Raw genomic sequence first — 19,012 nt, forward strand, 5'->3', positions numbered from 1 at the left:
CTGTGTTTCAGTTGAGCATAGAAGTTTTTTAGAGGCAGTGTGTGATTTGCTATGGTCCCTTCCCTCAGTGAAGCAAATATGGACGCATGTGTTGAGAAGGAACCTCCATTATCCTGAGGTCTTGGCTGTTAACAGTAAGCAGAGCCTTCTACTGATCCACCATGGATATGTAGCAAGAGATATTGGGGTCATTTGTTATTGCAGCAAGTCTTGTCCTATCCTGACACATTTACTTTGCAAGATTGTTTGGAGGATGAGTGAAAGTATCTAATATCTAATATGTAAAGCATCAACATAAGATGCAATCAGTAAATGGTAGATGCCTTCATCAGTAGTCTAATTATCATCTTTGTTACCATTCTTTCTTTGTTAGATGCTGTGTGTTCTTTTTATTCCATATTTTGTTTTTTCCCATTATCTTATGTGCTATAAATATATATTTACATTTCTGGCCCTTCAATAAATTACAAGATCTTTGAAAAGGGCAAGATACTTCATATGTCCTCATTCAGACATTCTCAGTTAGGTTTGGTATCTATTCCAACTAAATGCTACCATGGTAGCATAGAAGCATTTATAGACAGCACATTAACAAATGGGTGTATTTGTGTTCCAGTAAACTTAATTTACAAAAACAGGAGGCAGATCATAGTTTGCTGACCCTTGATTTACACTCTCGTATCCCCTCTTTCTCCTTTTCTGTCTTTCAATTTTATTATTTGTCTCTGGGTGTGACTGTGCTTTCTGCTGCCACAGGCAGAATTTTTCTAATGGCAGATAAAAACAGTCACCAGTAGCCCCAAGTCTATGTTATAAAGGGAGCAAATCCCTTTCTCCCAGTGTTCTTCTTGGATAATATACCACACTTGGACCAATTTCTGCTGGCAGGACATGGGAATTCCTGATTGGTCAGGCCTGAGTCATGTGACTACCTCTGTGCTCACAGAATAGTTGAGGCACTGTGATTGATGAACCCTTTGGGACCACCTGGGTTAGGGATGGGAGAAAGAGGGATGTTTGGTAGGAATAATAGGATGCTCCTTATAAGCCTCATTTCTCCTACCTGTGCAGAGAAGCAGGAAAGAACCTAGTTCAGAGGGCCGTCCCTAACAATTCTTCATTGTGTAGCGGACTTATTATTTTAAAGCCAATCTCACTGGTCATTCCTCAAAGACCTCCTGTGGGGTCTGGAAACAAGAGCATTGACTGAGATTTTGGATAGATTGTATGTGAGAAGCAGGAAAGCGAGCAACAAAAGAAGACTCTTAAGCTTCTACCTTAAGCACTTGGGTGAGTAGAGGTGCCCTGTATTCAGATGATTAAAAATCATTTCCCAAACTGCGAAGGGGAAACAGCAACATGCATAATCCCCAATTGGCTTCTAAGTATTTTTCTAATGATCTGAGAAAACTCACAAATCTTTATGAAAGGTAATAAACAAAGCAATATGATGGTATATGACTCAGGACTCTCTGGACGCTATCCAAATCCCCCTCGGCAATATGGGGAACACCTGAAAATTCCTAATATGAAATGCCATAATAAGGGAAAAGACTTATTCTTTTTATTCCTGGACACATGAGTTCTGCCTGAAGGGCATTACTGGCTACCATGGGTATGTGTTGGACACTCAAAATCTGAGTCAGTTTGAGATACCAGTACTTCCTCTATTTTTCCTTGGCTCAGAAAATTTAATGAAATTATACAAATCCCTGAAATCTAATATTTTTATGTGATAAGATTGTGTAAGAGAAGGGGGTGGAAGAGAAGTTTGGAAAATATGGTGACAGATGGTAAGTGGGCTCAGGCACATAGCGTTCCTATATATAGGGGAGGGGACAATCTGGTTAATCAAGGGGTGGGGGGAGCATTTTTAAATTTAGATTCAAGTATTTTATATATTCAGCAACATCATTTACTGAAGCAGCCTAGCTGGATAGAACTTAAAAATTTTTTTTTGGTTGGGGTGGCTTGTGTGATATATATTTTCAACAGTTTTGCATATTCTTTCATGACGTCTGCATTTGGAAAGCAAATGGTCTGTATAGGCTTTGAGTATGTCTTTTGAGAGAGGGCTGGGAATATGTATTTCTAGAGAGTTCCAAGGAGATTTAATGACATTTTAAAAATTAGGGTCATCATAGCTAATTTAGCAACATTTGAAAATTAAAGTGAATGTTTTCAATGAAGACTTTATTCTTCAGTAGAACGAACAATGGGCTGGAAATGAGGACATCTGAGATCCAGGTCCAACTCTGTGTAACATTAAGGCCAGGTAGATTGTGCTACCTTGCGTGAGTCATTTCAGCTGTTTGGGTCTTAATCTTCCCTTTTTTTTTTTTTTTTTCTGCGGTACGGGGGCCTCACTGTTGTGGCCTCTCCGGTTGCAGAGCACAGGCTCCGGACGCGCAGGCTCAGTGGCCACGGCTCACGGGCCCAGCCGCTCCGCAGCATGTGGGATCTTCCCAGACTAGGCACGAACCCGTGTCCCCTGCATCGGCAGGAGGACTCTCAACCACTGCGCCACCAGGGAAGCCCCTCTTCTCATTTTTAAAATGAAAATTTTGGTTAAATAATCTTTGGAATATTTTTAGTTTTATATTTCCATTGTTGTAGGCTGTCTCTTAATGATCCAATAATTCGGATGCTTTTGGTTGCAAGTAATGGAAAGCCGCACTCAAACTGCCTTAAAATATTACAGGGCAAGTCCAACACTGAGTGGACTTTAGAGCTTGTTTGATTCATCAAAGGACATTTTTCCACACTTGTTCACTCTACTTTTCATGGTATCAGTCTCGTGTTAGGGTTGGTGCCTCTTCAGAATCTCCAAATGCTTGTTAATGACTCTTAGTCAATGACCTGCTTCCTTGTTCAGGTCTGGAAGAAAAGCAAAGAAAAAAAAAAATCACTTCCTAAAGCTGTTTTGGTTGAATTAAAAAGTGTCTTTCCAAGAGATCTCTGGAAACCTGCCCTTGCATATTATTGGCACAAACTGAGTTTTGTGCTCATCCCTGATTGTGGCCAGGGGATGGGGCTACCCTGGGCCACAGGAGAGCCTCCTAGAACGAGCGGTTAGCTCAGCACGGGGGGTTGTGGCTAAATGATAGAAAATCAGGGAGAGGGGATGTATGTAAAGGGAGCAGTCATGATGTTTACTAACCATTGCTTGGAACACCTAAGGTTCACATCATTTATGCAGTTAAATATGAGGTAGGAAAAAAACCCAAATTAATGAAATAGAGTTCTTATATGGTAAATATTATCATATCAAACACATAGTAAGCTTTCAATAAAGATGCATACACTGGGCTAACCTTCAATCTGTTAAACACGGAGAATGTGCCTCTTAGTTGGCAACTAATTAACAAGAGATCGCAGTTATTTGTGGGGTTGCCACAGTGACTAGAGACTTACTGCAGTAAGTTTTTGTTTTAGTCAGTGGTTTTCAAACTTGGCTGCACATTGGAACCACGCAGGGAGCTTTGAGAAACACTGTTGCCTGAGTTCCACCTCCAGAGATCCTGTTTTGAGTCATCTGAGGTAGGGTCCGGGGCATTTAGAGTTTTAAAATCTCCCCAAGTTATTGTAACTCAGTCAAGACTGAGGACCTCTGGTTTAGGGAATCCAAGTATGGGTGTGCTCAAGTACTTTGTCCTACCTGCTTCAATCATGTCCAACGTTTACCCTTGAACCCCTTTTTATAATTGTTTTCCTCTGCTCTAAACTAGCAACTGCTGTATTCTCTCTAAGCTCAGAGATACCACATGCTCATCATTACACTATGAACGTGAGGGTGGAAACTAAGAGTGGGAAAAGCCTACTTTCAATATGGTATAATAGGAGAAAGGGACAAAAGGGTGGATGAGAAAAAACAAGAAGCAATGCAAAAAGCCTTTCTCTCTGGCACTGGGCTGTGGTTGGAGATGCACATTTAGGCGTTCTCAGACTCAGATTCCCACACAAACACCCATACGTGTACAGACACATCATCTGAAATTCTTCCCAGCCTCCTCCCTGCTCAGCCCACTGCCAACCTCTTGCTTAGAATATTGTGCAAATTCATAAAACACCTAAAACATGAATAGATGAGAAATGGCTGTGTTTATTCATTACTGACACATTCATTTATTCATCTAGTCTATTAATACTGATTGAGCACCTACTATGTGCCAGGTACATTGTCAGATGGAGAGTGAACAGTGATGAATAAAACAGTTTAGAGCCTATACAGAGGTCCTGAATCTAGATAGTATTTGGAGTATGTGAGATGGGGCAATGATTATCTTGTGAACCAGTTCTTGAGTTGTGTTCTCTGTACTTGGTTTGTTGCATGAATGCTTGCTGAATGAATGAATACCTGAATGCATTACTGAGAAAAGATCAGAGTGACTGGAGCATGGTGAATGTGGGAGTAGGTAGGGAGGAATGGAATGATATTTAGATTGAAAATATGGGCAGACACTGGTTGTGTTGGGTCTTGTGGTCTGTGGTTTTTATTTACTTGAAATTTTTTTTATTAATTATTTAATTTTTAGCTGCATTGGATCTTCATTGCTGCACGCGGGCTTTCTCTAGTTGTGACAAGCAGGGGCTGCTCTTCGTTGCGGTGCATGGGCTTCTCATTGCGGTGGCTTCTCTTGTTGAGGAGCACGGGCTCTAGGTGCGCAGGCTTCCATTGTTGTGGCTCGCAGGCTCTAGAGCGCAGGCTCTGTAGTTGTGGCACACAGGTTTAGTTGCTCCGTGGCACGTGGGATCTGCCCGGACCAGGACTTGAACCCGTGTCCCCTGCATTGGCAGGTGGATTCTTAACCACTGCTCCACCAGGGAAGCCCTGGTCAGTGGTTTTTAAACCACATTATATTCTGTGCATTGGAAAACCATTTCATGTTTTCAAAAAGGGAATGATAAGGTCAGGGAAAGTCCCTCTGAGGCCAGAGGGATATGAAGAGAAAAGAAAAGAAAACAGACAAATATGGTACCGAGCAGTAGATGCTGTAGCAAATGTGGTTGGCACCGAATCTTACAGAGGTGGAGGGGAGGGGTGTCCACCCTAGACTTGGGAGGCCAAGAAAAACTCCATGGAGAACAGTGCACCAGAACCAAATCTAGAAAAGTAGGTCGATCTGGGAGAAGGAAGGGGAATAGGAAAGGTAAGTGGAGAAGGAAGGGGAGCAAGAATGTTTCAAATTTAAAAAGTTGAGGTTGCAAAGGCATAAGAAAACATCTTAAAACTTAGAGCTAAATCTTAGTTACAGCCTAGATATCAAATTTAATTTTAAAAGTTTATAGAGATTTGTAATATGCCAGACATTCTGATATGCATCTTAATGATAATCCTTTGAATCAGTGAGGCAACTCAGGGAAAATTACTTAAATAGGACTGGGCGGTTAGTAAGTGGTGTTGCTGAAAGAAGGACCCAAGCTGTCGGACTGCAGAGCCCATTCTCTTAGCCCTTCTATTGTACTGCCTCACTGACCAAATCAAAACATAAAGAAATCAAGGGAGGGAGACCCAAGGAGATATGGATTAAAAGATACATATTTCTATTTTTCAGTTTACTTTCTTTTTCTGGAAATGATCTCTTTCCCACAATTAAAATTCAAACCAGATAAACGAGAATAGATAATCAGCCACATTAATAATACGACAAAGACCAGAAGAGAAATTTACTTGAAGGCAGATCAGGTACAAACCTAGAGTGTCAAGAAAAGTTCATAGGATTTAAGCCCACAGCAGGCGAAGGGGATTTATGTTTTTCTGTTGTAGTTAACCATTGGCATCTATGGGATCCTATAGAGAAAAGAAAAATATTCTTGTTGTTAATTCTCTGTCTTATGCAGAAGGAAGTTTCCTGCCACAAAAGTAAGATTAACCACAATTTACAAGCAACAGAGGAATGAGGAATCTTTAGAAAAAGAAAAGTACTTTAGGTTGGTTATGTAGATTAAGGTCACCATTAGAGGAATAGTTATTGACATTGGAAAATGTGATATTTTCAGAGAAAAAAAAGCAGATTATAAAACATATGTGTGTGTGTGTGTGTGTGTGTGTGTGTGTATATATATATATATAGAGAGAGAGAGAGAGAGAGAGAGAGAGAGAGAGAGAGAGAAAGAGAGAGAGAGAGAAGCACCCAAACCAACCAGGCATTTTTAGAAAGTGAAAGGAGAATGTGCACTTAAATACGAATACTGGTGGCTTTCATGTGACAGATTCTAGATGAGTTTAAAATTTTTCTATTTAGATCTTAAGTTTACTACCTTTCAAAAATACTAATATATTACTTTATAAGTAGAAAAAAGTTATAAAAATGGCAAAGTACTTTAGTGCTAAAAGGACATATGAAAACATTACTAACTTTTGTCCACACTGTGATTGTCTTTAATATTCATCCTTTCTTCCTCATTATTGTCTTAATTTTCATTTAAGGATCAAACCTCCCTCACTCCATTCATCTCTTTTGGAAGAAGCTGATTTCTCTCTTGATTTGGGTCTGGGGCTTATGGTGCAGCTCAAAGTCCAACAATGTGACCTTTTCCCCCTGGCCAAGGTAACTGGCTCAAGGAGGGGCAAGTGACCCAAGTCAAGCTAAGGAGCCGTGAGAAGTGGTTTGCTGGGGGAAGCTAAGAAAGACTCTTCCTTGTTCATCTGAGAGAGCTTCTCGAAACAATCCTTTCTGTTGCCATTATATGGATGGAGAAGCTCATAGCCCAGACAGCTGTTGGCAGCTGTGTTTCATCCATGGTGGGGAGCCTGCCTTAGGATGACACCTTGAAGGGCAGAGAGAGAGTTGAAAATGAGCTAGATCCTTGATAGTTTAGTGGAGTTACTGGGTCAAACCCACCTGGAGGTGAGCCCCACCTGTGAACTGTGCACCTGCAAGAAGCCATATATCCTCTTTATTATTTACTGCAGTTTGCATTGTTTTCGTTTGTTTATTTCTTTTCTATTACTTGTAACCAAGCCCATTCTACCTTCCTCTATGATATCCTAGTTTTGGAAAGTTACTGTCAGGTGATTCAAATTTTTCTTCTAGCTTACTGGAAATTATTTGATGTCACAGGTTTTATTTTCCATAACCTAGCTGGTATATTTTAGAGCTGTGCTGTTCAGTAAAGTATCCACTAGCCATATGAGGCTATTTAAGTTTAAATTAGTTAAAATGAAATAAAATTAAAAATTAAAAAATTCATTTCCTTGGTTGCACTAGCCACATTTCAAGTGCTTGATAGCCACACGTGGATAGTGGCTACCGTCTTGGCCAGCACAGATACAGAACATTTCTAGTATTGCAGAAGGTTCTACTGGATAGTGCTGTGAGAGAGAGAGAAAGAGAGAGAACATCAGATGAGGAGACTTGTGTTCTAACATGACCCACACAAGTGAACTCAGTGTATTCCCTCAGGTAAGCTTCTTCCCGTTCTTAGGTCTTTTTATTTCCTCTAGAACAGAGAGGCTGGACTAGGAGGCTTTTGGGGGGATTTCTTCTAGGTTCAGTATAATGAAATTCTAAGTGCTTTCTTTTTATTAACATTTGGAGACTTTTGTTTATGCTTCAGGGATCAGCTGTGAGTTCTACCATCAGATCATATTTGGATATCAAATACTAAGAACGAGGGCTGAAAATTCAGGACAGTTTCATCTTTTTCTTCTAGCAAAAAAAAAAAAAAAAAAAGGAATCCAACACAGATTTAGTGGCAGGTAGCTGAGGGTTTGAACAATATATGGGCCAACTTCCTTTACTTAGTGCCATAACAGTAGACTCACACAAGCAAGGGAGTCATCCTTAATATGTATCGCCACTTCATACGTGTGTGCTACCAAAAAGAATGAATAAAGGCTATTGGAGAGCATACAAAATCTACTTATTTCTAGAAAAACAGTTCGCTGTGCATGCCATCTTGATAGTGGCCTTATATTTTACTTTTGATTCATTGATTATTATTTATTTATGATGCCAACATTTGAGTGCCTACTATATGTCAGGTAGTATATCTCTGCTCGATTCTGAAGATATGGTACTGAGCAAGGTGCCAGATTTCCTTCTCTCATGGTGATTCTGGTAAAGAGGTAAACCAGATATCATAAATAATTCCAGAAATAGTTGTTTACAATGGTAGTTAACCTATAGAGATGATATCCTGAGGGCTATGAGAGCATAACCACAATGAATTGATCTGGTTTGGAGCATTCCAGAAGACAACTGGGGGAAAGTTTCCCTATCATACTCAAGGACCCAAGAGAGGAGTATAGTAGGAGCCGAGAGTGAGTGTGTTTGTAAAAGATGAAGCTAGGGAAGTAGAGAGGGGCCAACTCATGCAGAGCCCTGTCAACCATGGTCATGAACTTGGGCTTTATTTTAAGCTCAATGAAAAACCATTGAAAGATTTTCAAATAACAAGAGTGGCATGATCAACATGCATCTCAAACACATTCCCTCCGGCTGCAGAGTGGGGAAGAGATGGGTGGGAGGTACGCATTTGAAGGCAAGCGGACTAGTTAGGAAAGTATTACCATAGTTCAGGTGAAAGATGGTGGTAACTTGGGTGAAGATGTTTGAATGGAGAGGGAGAGAATAGAGAGGTTTAAAACATAGACTGGAAGTCAAATTGATGGGAAGTGACGTTGAAAGAGGGAGTTTATGGAGAGGGAGATGGCCGTCTTCATTTCTGGCTGAACCATTGAGCGGGTGAAGGGCCATTTCTTAGATCAGAGTAGTTATGGGGGATAGCGATGATGAATCCGGCTATGAATCTGAGAGTTTTATGAACCATAGAAATCATGTTATTGTTTTTATTATTATCATCAAAGCAGTCATTTTCAGGACCTTTATGTGCTTATAAAATATGTTCATATTCTCGTAATGAAGAGACCACTTGGTCTCTAAAAGGACAGTTCATTTATTACTTTGATTAGTGTAATGGAGGTGAAGCTGTTTGTGGTTTCAACTTTATTTCTGTTCTAAAAGCAGAATAAGGAGATGAGATGTGAAAGAACAAAAGAAATGACCTTATTCTTTCTTTCTCTGCTGCCTGGAAGACAGACAAGATAAGCAACGAGGAATTATAATTGATAAAGTGATCGTAGAGATAGGCTGCTGGAGGTGGAAAATGAAACTCCAACACGAAGGTTATCTTTTCTTCCAGCCTAAGAGAAATCTTGCCTTCCATTTCCCTTTTCTTACAGTTACGGAAAATTCTGCATTATGTATCCAGGTCCAAGTTACGGAACTGAGAATCACCAGTTTTATAGAAAATGATTCAGCCTCTGCTCATTCTCTGTTACCATTAATTTTTATTCCTTCTGGAGCAGTTGTTTGGCTTTTTTTGGTTTGTGTGCTTTTGTTTGGTTTTTTACCTTATGGATGCTGTAAATTTTTAAGAAATAATTTTTCTCTTCTTCACTTCTACTGCTAGGAAGCTTAGAGTCAAAATAGTGCTTCCTTTGTACCACTGATGCTTTGCATTTCACGTTCAGACTTCACATCAGGCTCATCTTACTTTGCTTACTTGCTCTTTTATCTTTATCATATACATTTTTTTATTTCTTGCCAATATTGCTCACCTAGAATTCGGTTGCTTAGAGCTTAGGCTCTGAAAATCAAATATGAGTTTGCATCAAAGTCTTTCAACCTTACTAGAGGTGTGGCATTAGTTCAATCCCTTGACTTCTCTGAAATTTGTATTTTCACCCATAAAATAAAGATCACTGTAATACAGACCTATTAGCATTTTTGTGAGAATTAAATGAGACACAGCATGTGAACGCTTAACCAGGGCTTGGCACATAGAAAGAGTCTCCCCTGCCAAAAAAAAAAGGGCCCTAATACAATAGTATCATCATCATCATCATTATTATAAGATCATCAATCACCATCAATATTATGTATTATTTAAACTCCCATTCTGTTGTTGTACTTCACCTGCTTTTCTCTTCGTTATCCTTTTCCTCATCTTAGCTTTGAAAAAATGCAAGGTACAGAATAGAGTAGTAAATAAGAGAAGTATATAAACGTTATTTAGGCCCCAAAGTAAGACTGACAAGCTAGGGGTGTTGCTGTGTATCTGGTATGGGGCACATACTAGGACACCAGGGTAGACAGGAAAATTTTAAGTGAGTTCCAGGAAAAGAGTGATGTAACACAAATGATTTATGCAGTTGGGTTACGGGAGAAAGGTAGGGTAACATTATTCCTTAGCCAAAGGAAAAGGTATATTGTCTTCTCATGATCAGGGACTGAAAATAGACATTGTCAGCCAACTGATAGGTAGCCCCAGTGACTACAGAAAAGAGAAATTGGGCTTCAAAGTTACAGAAGACATCTAGATTCGAGATAATGGCAATGATCCTCTCATCCATGCCTTCATTTCCATTAGCCATTGAAATGGAACAAGAAAAAACATCAGCATTGTGAAATCACAGCCAAAATGCGTTATTTCAAGAAATACTTAGAACTGTTTTAAATGGCATACATCTAAACCACTTTCATTTGCATTGGACCAAAACTTGGCATCTTTCTCAGCCCAGATGTAATTTATTTAAATTCCTTTAGTTGTTTTTCAATTTAGAAATATGCATAGACATAAAATCTTGCATGTCTCAAATTTGTTTTCCCTGCACATTTGTGAATTCAAATTAGCCAAATTATTAAGTGGATTGTTCTTAAACTAAAGTAAGGATGGCTTTTATTTCTAATGCCGAGAAATGAAAAGTGTGGTCATCAGGGGAATGAGGGATTTTCTGGTGGTACTTTGGGCCTGGATCCAGGATTTTCCCCCTTCAGTGGGTTCCCCAGTTAACTTAATAACATGTAGTATACATGAGTTTTTTGTATTTTGAAGCTTTTGTAATCATTTGAAGAGACTCAGAGTGGAGTCCTATTCCACAGGATATAGTTTTCCACCAGGAAATCCCATTTGGACATTTCTGTTCTCAGTTCTCTTCTTCTGAGCCTCTAGAGAGCCTCTGCATCTCTCTCTCTCTCTTCAGCTCTCTGTGTGCTTCTCTGCCCCTCACCATTTTTTCCTCCCTCCAGGTTTCTGCCCTATTGCATCCTCTATCTGCCATTCCTCCCTCCCCCTGCCTTTTATTATGTAGGGCAGTATGCTGAACATTCTTGGCTATTCAAGCATTCTGAGTGTTTTATCTTTCACTCCCAATTATTTTCATTGGGCCTTTCTTCTGAGTAAATGTGGGTTTCTCCATGGGGAGAAGTTCTGGTAAATAGGATTTTCTCTCTTTTTTACATAAACAAATGTATATATACATAGATACTGTATTTGAAGTGTATATATTTAGGAGTTTGGCCCAACTGAGTAGGTATCTTGAATTCATGTAACTGGAAGGACTAAAACAATTGTGCTGTAGTCCATTGCCTTTTGCAGTATTGTGCTTGTATAACCAAATGATTGAGCAGGGCATGGCTGTGGGCATGTAAGTGATCAGTTTATAACTCCTGGCTTATAAGAACCTGAAGGGATTCTAGCTGCAATCATCAATGCTCTGGATTTATCACTGCTCTGATCAAAAATCTCCAATGGATTTCTACAGCAGGGGGCTCTGTGAAGGCAGGAACTGGGTCTGATGTGTATACTGCTGTGTCCTCAGAGCTTAGGGCAGTAAATGGAACATAAAAATTCAATTAATATATGATCAATATAGGTTAAAGTCTTCATCAGTCAGGATAGACTAGGGTATAGTGCAAATACAAATAGCCCCCAAATCTCAACTGCCTAAAGAACAGAATATTTCTTATTTACTATCTACATCTATTGTGGGTGGGTAGGGGAAGGGGATGCCTCTGCTCTTTGCAGTCTCTCAAGAATCCAGGCAGATAGTGTAACTAGTCTCTGTTCCAGAGGCAAAGAGAGATCTACAGGGTGTTGCTTCAACAATTAAATGCTCCAGCCTCAAAGAGATACCATCAGTTTTGTTGATACCTCATTGGCCAGAACATTATGGCCCACTAAACAGTAAAGTGATCAAGTGATGGAGTCCTACCATGGTCAAAGGTGCAAAGGCCAAACTTCTTTGGAAGGTGTGAGAGTAATTTTGCTTTGAGATGGAAGAATGGACTAAATTGCCTTAAATGTCAATATCTGTTGATGCTTATATTATTAGGGAAAATGATCATTGGCTGCAATACAATGGACAAGGTATTTGGAAGAGAAAATGGAACTAGGTTGATATTCTTGTTCCATCACATACATGTATAGAAGCCACTTAAAAATGTAAGGGAGGGGCTTCCCTGGTGGTGCAGTGGTTGAGAGTCCGCCTGCCGATGCAGGGGACACGGGTTCGAGCCCCGGTCCGGGAGGATCCCACATGCCGCGGAGTGGCTGGGCCCGTGAGCCATGGCCGCTGAGCCTGCGCGTCCAGAGCTTGTGCTCCGCAACGGGAGAGGCCACAGCAGTAAGAGGCCCGCGTACCGCAAAAAAAAAAAAAAAAGTAAGGGAAAGTCTTTATTCCAGTCGTTTAAAAAAAATCTAACAACGCCTGAGTGCCTTGAACATAATCCATGAGTATGTTTCAAGTTTATTAAATTGAATTGTAGATAAGAAACTATGTTGAGCCTTAGTTTAATCCCTAGAAATGAAAAATATAATGTACCGTTTTCAAATGATAGCTTTTATTAGCAAATGTGAACTTCCTTTTATTTTTAATGCATTAGCATAACAGAAACAAACCAAAAAACAAACAAACAAACAAAGACATGGGGTAAGTACTACCTTCCACATTTCTATATTTCAAATGCCTGGAATGTACTCAGTATATAAGTCTTGAATGAATGTATAATAATTTTTTGAGTCTGTCTTAATGGTAAAGAAATGAGAAAATATAATGGTTAATTTTGGAGAGTTGTTTTTTTCCATGAAGTGTTTAATCCTGGCGTTTAAGAGGTGGACTCTTGACCCAGATCACTGGGGTTTGAAATCTGCTCTATCACTTAGTAGCTATAATACCTTGAGCAAGTTTCTTAATCTCCCTATTCACCCTCTGGTTCCCCATCCATGAAATGAAGACAATAATCATTTCACCTATCTTATGGGGTGGTAAAAAGGATTAAATTACACCTTATAAGCAACATACTATAGAGTAGTGCCAGCACATGGTGAAGGTTCAATAAACCTTACCTGCTGCTACTGTAGTTATTATCATTTTTGTCTTGATATTGAACAGTCGGTGTGAGCTTTCTATATACACTCACGAACTCAACAATAATGAATGGCAGAAATGAAACACGCAACACCATCTAGAACTTTGGCACGACTTATTCTCACTCTAAGATTTGTATTTACTGTTACCTTGAACTTTGTTTATTGATGAGCTTTAATAAATGGTTGTTAGGGTCCAAAGAGCTATTCTGTGTGTATTGTGCAACTGTGCAGGACCAGTGGGGAAGACTGATGCGTCTGAAGGGTCTCTCATTCTCTCACTCTGTGTAACAGGAGAGGAGAGAACGGCTTCTAAAGACGCACGGCAGCATCAAACCTTCCTTATAACGCCTGTGGAAGGCAAGAGAGTATTCTGAGGCACTTGGAGAGGTTTTTGAGGCTGGAATATTCTGAGAACTACCTTGATTTAAAAAAAAAAAAAGACTAAACAGTATGATCTATGACAGTGGCAATCACATCAATCTTGTTTTCTGCCTTGTCCCCCAGCATCTAACACATAGTAGGTACTTTATAAGTGATTCATGAAATAACTGATTGAGTTATTGGAATGAATCATTGCTCGTGCAATCTGTAAGTGAAAACTAGGTCACCTTATATGCATCGATAATGTGTAGGTACAGTGACATTATATTTCCAAAGAAGAAAGTGTCTAAACCATAATACTAGAAACAAAATGTTGAACTTCTGAGTGTCTCCTCTCCCCACCCCAGCATGTTATTTGAGGGAAATTTTTAAAATATGTCTTGAGCATATTTCTTTATTTAAATCCAGTCTTCGATGCTGAAAATGACATATTTCTATTTATTAAACATGTTAAAAAACTCAGAAGGTTTGCTCTGCGCTTATGCCTATAAACATCTATATTGTAGTCTAGATAGACCATATTCCCAGGTTTAGCTGCCAAAAACAATCGACAGACTTAAATTTGTGTAAACTCAACAATATTTTGGGTTAACTTACTGGTTAAAAGAACATTAAGAGGTAAGAAATGGCTTACATTTCACTTTCCCATTTGCTGTTAGGAGTCTAACACCCATTAACACTATCAGTATTTTGCAGAATGCTTTTTTCTTTTGTTTCTCCTTCCCTCTTTACTCTTTCGGCAAATGAATAGTATCCGTAAAATCTCTAAGAGAACGACGTACCTGGCAATACAGTGTTAAAGTGCTGCTTGAGTTGTTCAGGAGTTAGTGGGCAGGTATTACAATTCAATGTAGCTATAATAAAGGGTAATGTCACTTTAAGACATGTGATACTTTACAGAGGAGGGATGTATTGAAAGAGACTATTGCTACTTACAGCGCCATATAGCAGCCCTGCTCCTACATTTTGCTGCCTTACTCTGCCCTGAATGCACTGGAGTGGGGATGGTCCCTCATTAACTATAAACTGATTCTCATCAGGAAACTGCACAATATCTCACCATCACTTCAAAGGTCTCGTCAGGCAGAGGTGACGCCAGGAGATGATTTAAAGGTGAAAATGACAAGGTTTCCAGTCCTCAAACCTTGGTTCCTTTTCTGACAATACAGTCTGAATGAACCCAATGTCTTCTTTACTGTGGGAGTAGCATCGGAAGAGAAAAACATATTTTTTAAATCCTGATAAAGAAGATTATTGGGAAGCTCTTTTTTAAAAAATCTCCAATTGTGGCACAGATGGATTTTAGAAAGTGTTAGAGCTTTCCAATGAACACTAATAGAGTACTCTGCTCTTGGCTGGATTTTTCAGGTAAGAAGCCTCTTTAAGGATTTAAGATTCAGAAAGCAGATTTCAAACCTATTCAGTCAGGTCTAGAGAACTATGTAGGGCTGAATGCATTATTTTGCGGGGCGGGGGATGGGGAACACCTCTTACCATAGAGACAACCTCTTGGTAAGAGAGTGAGCAAAGAGAGCTATATGCAGGAACCTTGGAAGTAATGCTGAGAATTAAAGAAAGTTAAATGAAAAAAAGAAAAAGAAGGAAAATACTGCAAACGTCAAGTCACAACAATCTTTTTGAGTGCTAAGATCTGTGTGGAAAGCCGTCAATGAAAAACTGTTGTTTTGATTGTGGTAGGCTTTCTTCAAGTTTAGATGAATTCCTAGCGCATTTTAACTGAAATTCACAAGCAATCATTGCATGCCACAGTCACCTCTATTTTGTCTTTCTATAATTTGCAGGGTATTTTGAAAAGGCACCCAAATGCATTCATTTCAGAATTCATAGGAGGGGTGTTGCTCTTTATCTTTACTGAAGAGAATGCATCTGTGGTACACCGATAGTTCTGAAGACAATGAGGTTAAATCCGTTGTACACAAAAGTAAACAGTGGGCTGTGAAACTAATTATAAAGTGAATCGTCTATGTGAATCACAGACCGGGGCATGAAAGGCACCATGCTGTTGAAAATAATGTTTTCCTACTTTGCACTTAATTATGGTTGTCACCATTTGTCTATTATAGTTCTAAAACCCTTCTTAAAGACTACATCTCTCTCTCTCCTAAAACACATAAATTATCTTGTATTATGTCGATATACACACACACATATAATGTATACGTTTTGCTTGCCGAACATCACAGCTTTGGAAAGAGTACCGATTTCCACGAATAAAGAAGCCACACTGGGAGGTCACTAGGAGGTTTTAAATGTAGCGTTGAAATACTTGAAGTGTATGATTTGACAGTGGAAAGATGAAAAAAAAGAAAGAAACAATCTAGGTTCCAAAGATCTATCTAGGAGAAAGGCATATACTTAACTGGCTTCCTGTATAGAAAATGCTTCCATGTCACTGGCTAAGGATGATACTTCAAGTTTGATTAATTTGACAAATATGAAATGCAGCATAAGGTGTTGTTTGAGAAACTGGACAATATGCAGCGCAGTTGAGCCTTTGTAGCTCCTGAGATTCTCATAGGTGCCGAGAAGACTGTCAAAGTTTCAGCGCTTAAGAAAAGGTGGATGTTCAGCCATAAATACGTATACCACCTGTATATGCATATTCATCAACACTACAACAAATGCCACGATAGGCTCTTAGGAGGCAAAGCAATATTGTAAATTATGCTTTGCCCTAGGAGAGATGCTTAGATCTTGTATCCGAAACTCATTCTGGCTGAAGATAATTCCTTCTGGTTTTAAGTCCAGCCAAAAAGACCATCTCTTTTAGGAGATTACAACATGCCTCTGAGAAATGATTACTTAGTTTAGGCGACAGCATTGGAATTAAAAATTCATGACTGTAGAATTAAAAAAAAAAAAGAATCCACTATTTCCTTCCAGGCTTATGTCAGACTTGCAATGAAGTTAGAATGAACAGGAGCGTGCAGCCTTTCAATGCCTGGAATAACTATAGCTTAAAGATCATTGTGTAAAACTGCATGTTTAGTCAGGATACAGTGTTTCACACTGCCTAACAGATAGTCAAAAACTTTATTTCTGTATTTTGGCCATCCTAAGAGTTTGGTTTTGAATAATTTCAAAAATGGATTCATGATCTCATGGAGAGTGACCTCCCTCAGTCCCACCTTGTGGCATGACCTCTTCTGGATCATTAATTCTAACCAGCAAAGTAGCAAAGGCACATGACGTCTGAGACCCCCCTTCTCTCACCACTGGGACTGACGGAGCTGGGGGCTCAAACCCGGGGGTAATCCTTCCTGTCTAATGTTCTCTTTAGAGAATGGCAATGGTCTCTGCGATGCCCTGGGTCCTGTATTTGTGGATAAGTGCTTGTGCGATGCTGCTCTGCCATGGATCCCTTCAGCACACTTTCCAGCACCATCACCTGCGCAGACCAGGTAAGTTGGAAGCTGGCTCCACGGCAGCCTCCCGTTTCACCGCTGTCTTTTAACAGATGGTTGAAGGCAAGTGACAGAAAGTGCTACAGGGTGGGCAGCTTGCCTCGGAATTTCAAGACTTGTTGCCTGGATGCTTTGGGGAAAGAGGGGGATACTAAAATGTCTTGGAGGTATTTCTAATAACTTCTCAGAAAAGGTGGTTTTCTCTAAGAGTCCCGCCACCCCTTGGCACACACCTTAAAAAGGAGAAGTCGTTTGTTTTGGAATACCTTTGGTCAAGAGTGAAATATCCTGCAAAAGGTGGGATAACTTTCAAGACTTGAGGAATTTTTGAGGCAAAATATGATCTTTGCAACCAAGAAAATAATGTGTCCATGTTCCTGGGATTCATTTTTATCTAGCATGGATACCATAATCTTGGTGTGTATGTGGCTAGAGATTTTATGTGGATGTCAGTGCCAAAATTAACTTTGTAAGTAGTTTGTGAGTGAAAAAGAAATTAAAAAGTAACTTACTATTTCTTGTCTGGTTTGTCTCCTCTCCTTTCTCCCTTCTTTCACTTTCTGTTCTTGCGGTATGCTCGATGCCTTTTTTTTTTTTTTTCCCCTATCTCTCGGCATTTTCCGGGACAAGTTCTCTTTAGCGTGATTTTTTTTTTCCTATATCGAATTTTGAGTTCCAGACGCATTTTGCTTTCTTCGTTTTTCTGTTCAAAGTATATTTCTTACCCTTCCATGGCCTCACTCTTCAATCAGGATTTCTCTCTCCTTCTGTGCCTCTCCAGCTCTCTCATTACTGTTCCCCCAGCTCGATTGTCCTCACCCGCCCTGGTTCTCGGAAAGGTTGCCTTCCATTTTCTGCTTAGCTTCAGCCTTTGCATCCATTTACTCCACCCGTCACCTGCACCGCACCCCTTCCCCTCCCCCTCCCACCCGATCGCCAAGACCGGGCTCCGGGGACCAGTTGCGCGCCCAAGCTCCTGATCCTTAGTTCTCTAGAGCTCCCAGCTCTCCGTCCCCACCCCTCCTTCCTTCCAAATCCCTTCCTGGCCTCCTCCCATCCGCCAGGCTTCCGCTAGCTGCGTTGTCTAGCCTTTGCTTTTTTCTGGCTCTGCAGCCAGCCTGGGCACCGATCCTGCGCTCTTCGGCATTCTTCTCCAGCAACACCTCCCAGGGCGCTCGCTGCTTGCGGCTTTCCCGGGTTCTGCTTCCCGGCTGGGGGCAGGATCTAAAGAGTACGTGTACAGCCCGGGTCCTCCCACGCGGTCTGCAGGGGAGCGCGCCAGCTTGCTGGATGCTAGACCTTGGGTCGCTCCGGGAGGAGGGGTTTGGCGGGGGCTGAGCTTGGGGCACAGGCCCAGGGCTGCCTCTGGGCCTCAGCCGCCCTCTTTCTCAAAGCCCTGGATCCGGGAGGGAAGGCGAGGGGAGGGCCTGCCCCTGCGGGAGGGCCTGGAAACGGCCCTGCCCATGCTGCGCGCTGGTATTTCTGCCTCTCGTGTCCTGAGCCTGGATCAGCCACTGCCAGAGTCCGAGGCTCCAGTGCCGAGTTGGAGGGGAAAAAAAAAAAATACAAAAAACGTGGAATCCCCAAGTTACCTCCAGTCAGTAGATCTCCAATCTGTTCTGGCAAAAAACGTCTTTGACTTGTTACAAAGTCATACAAATAACGCGAGAAAGCGGCATTTACTGTAATACTTAACAATAAGCACGCAAAACAAAAACAACTAATGTGAGTGCTTTAGGCGCACTGTTACGGTTAATTCACCTTGCTTCGCTTAATTCTTATTCAAGTAGGTGTAATTTCCCACCCTGTTGCTCAGGAGACTGAAGTTCTGAGGGTCTGAGCGACTTGCCTGAGATCACACAGCTAATACCTGCCATTGGGGACTTTGGTCTGATTTCATCTCCAGAGCCTGTTTCCCAAGGAGGAACTAATGGCTCCCAGTACAGAGCACAATCTTGCCAAGTAGCCTTTTTGAAGAGATGTGAGCACCTTCACGTAATTCGTGAAAATTTTCAAGTTATGTCAATACACGGACTCATTTGAACTGC

The 19,012-nt window shown here is 40.6% G+C and overlaps 1 protein-coding gene and 1 long non-coding RNA gene across 9 annotated transcripts in view; one reads left to right on the forward strand and one right to left on the reverse strand.

Annotated features, from left to right (window-relative positions):
• The window catches only part of TAFA1 (TAFA chemokine like family member 1), a 770,352-nt gene that overhangs the window by 282,150 nt on the left and 469,190 nt on the right, over positions 1–19,012 (forward strand). For 4 of the 6 annotated variants that reach the window (XM_067755143.1, XM_067755139.1, XM_067755140.1 and 1 more), the window contains one exon: positions 16,841–16,961. In XM_067755143.1, the coding sequence (XP_067611244.1) occupies positions 16,844–16,961 (118 nt within the window). In that variant the 5' untranslated portion in view covers positions 16,841–16,843. Of the gene's footprint in view, positions 1–14,723; positions 14,908–16,840; positions 16,962–19,012 lie in introns of those variants that run through there. The other 2 variants (XM_067755142.1, XM_067755144.1) reach the window with 1 other exon arrangement.
• On the reverse strand, positions 1,662–18,327 carry LOC137232634 (uncharacterized). Of its 3 annotated transcripts, none has more exons than XR_010947117.1 (4): positions 17,477–18,327; positions 14,600–14,734; positions 5,695–5,791; positions 1,662–2,877 (listed from the first exon to the last, which is right to left on the reverse strand). It is a non-coding gene; the product is annotated as an uncharacterized lncRNA (long non-coding RNA). The 3 variants fall into 3 exon arrangements; XR_010947116.1 differs by lacking the exon at positions 1,662–2,877 and adding an exon at positions 4,478–5,123; XR_010947115.1 differs by lacking the exon at positions 1,662–2,877 and having other exon boundaries at positions 4,478–5,791; positions 17,477–18,326.

This window comes from Pseudorca crassidens, chromosome 10, assembly GCF_039906515.1.
Source record: "Pseudorca crassidens isolate mPseCra1 chromosome 10, mPseCra1.hap1, whole genome shotgun sequence".
Classification (NCBI taxonomy): Eukaryota; Metazoa; Chordata; class Mammalia; order Artiodactyla; family Delphinidae; genus Pseudorca; species Pseudorca crassidens.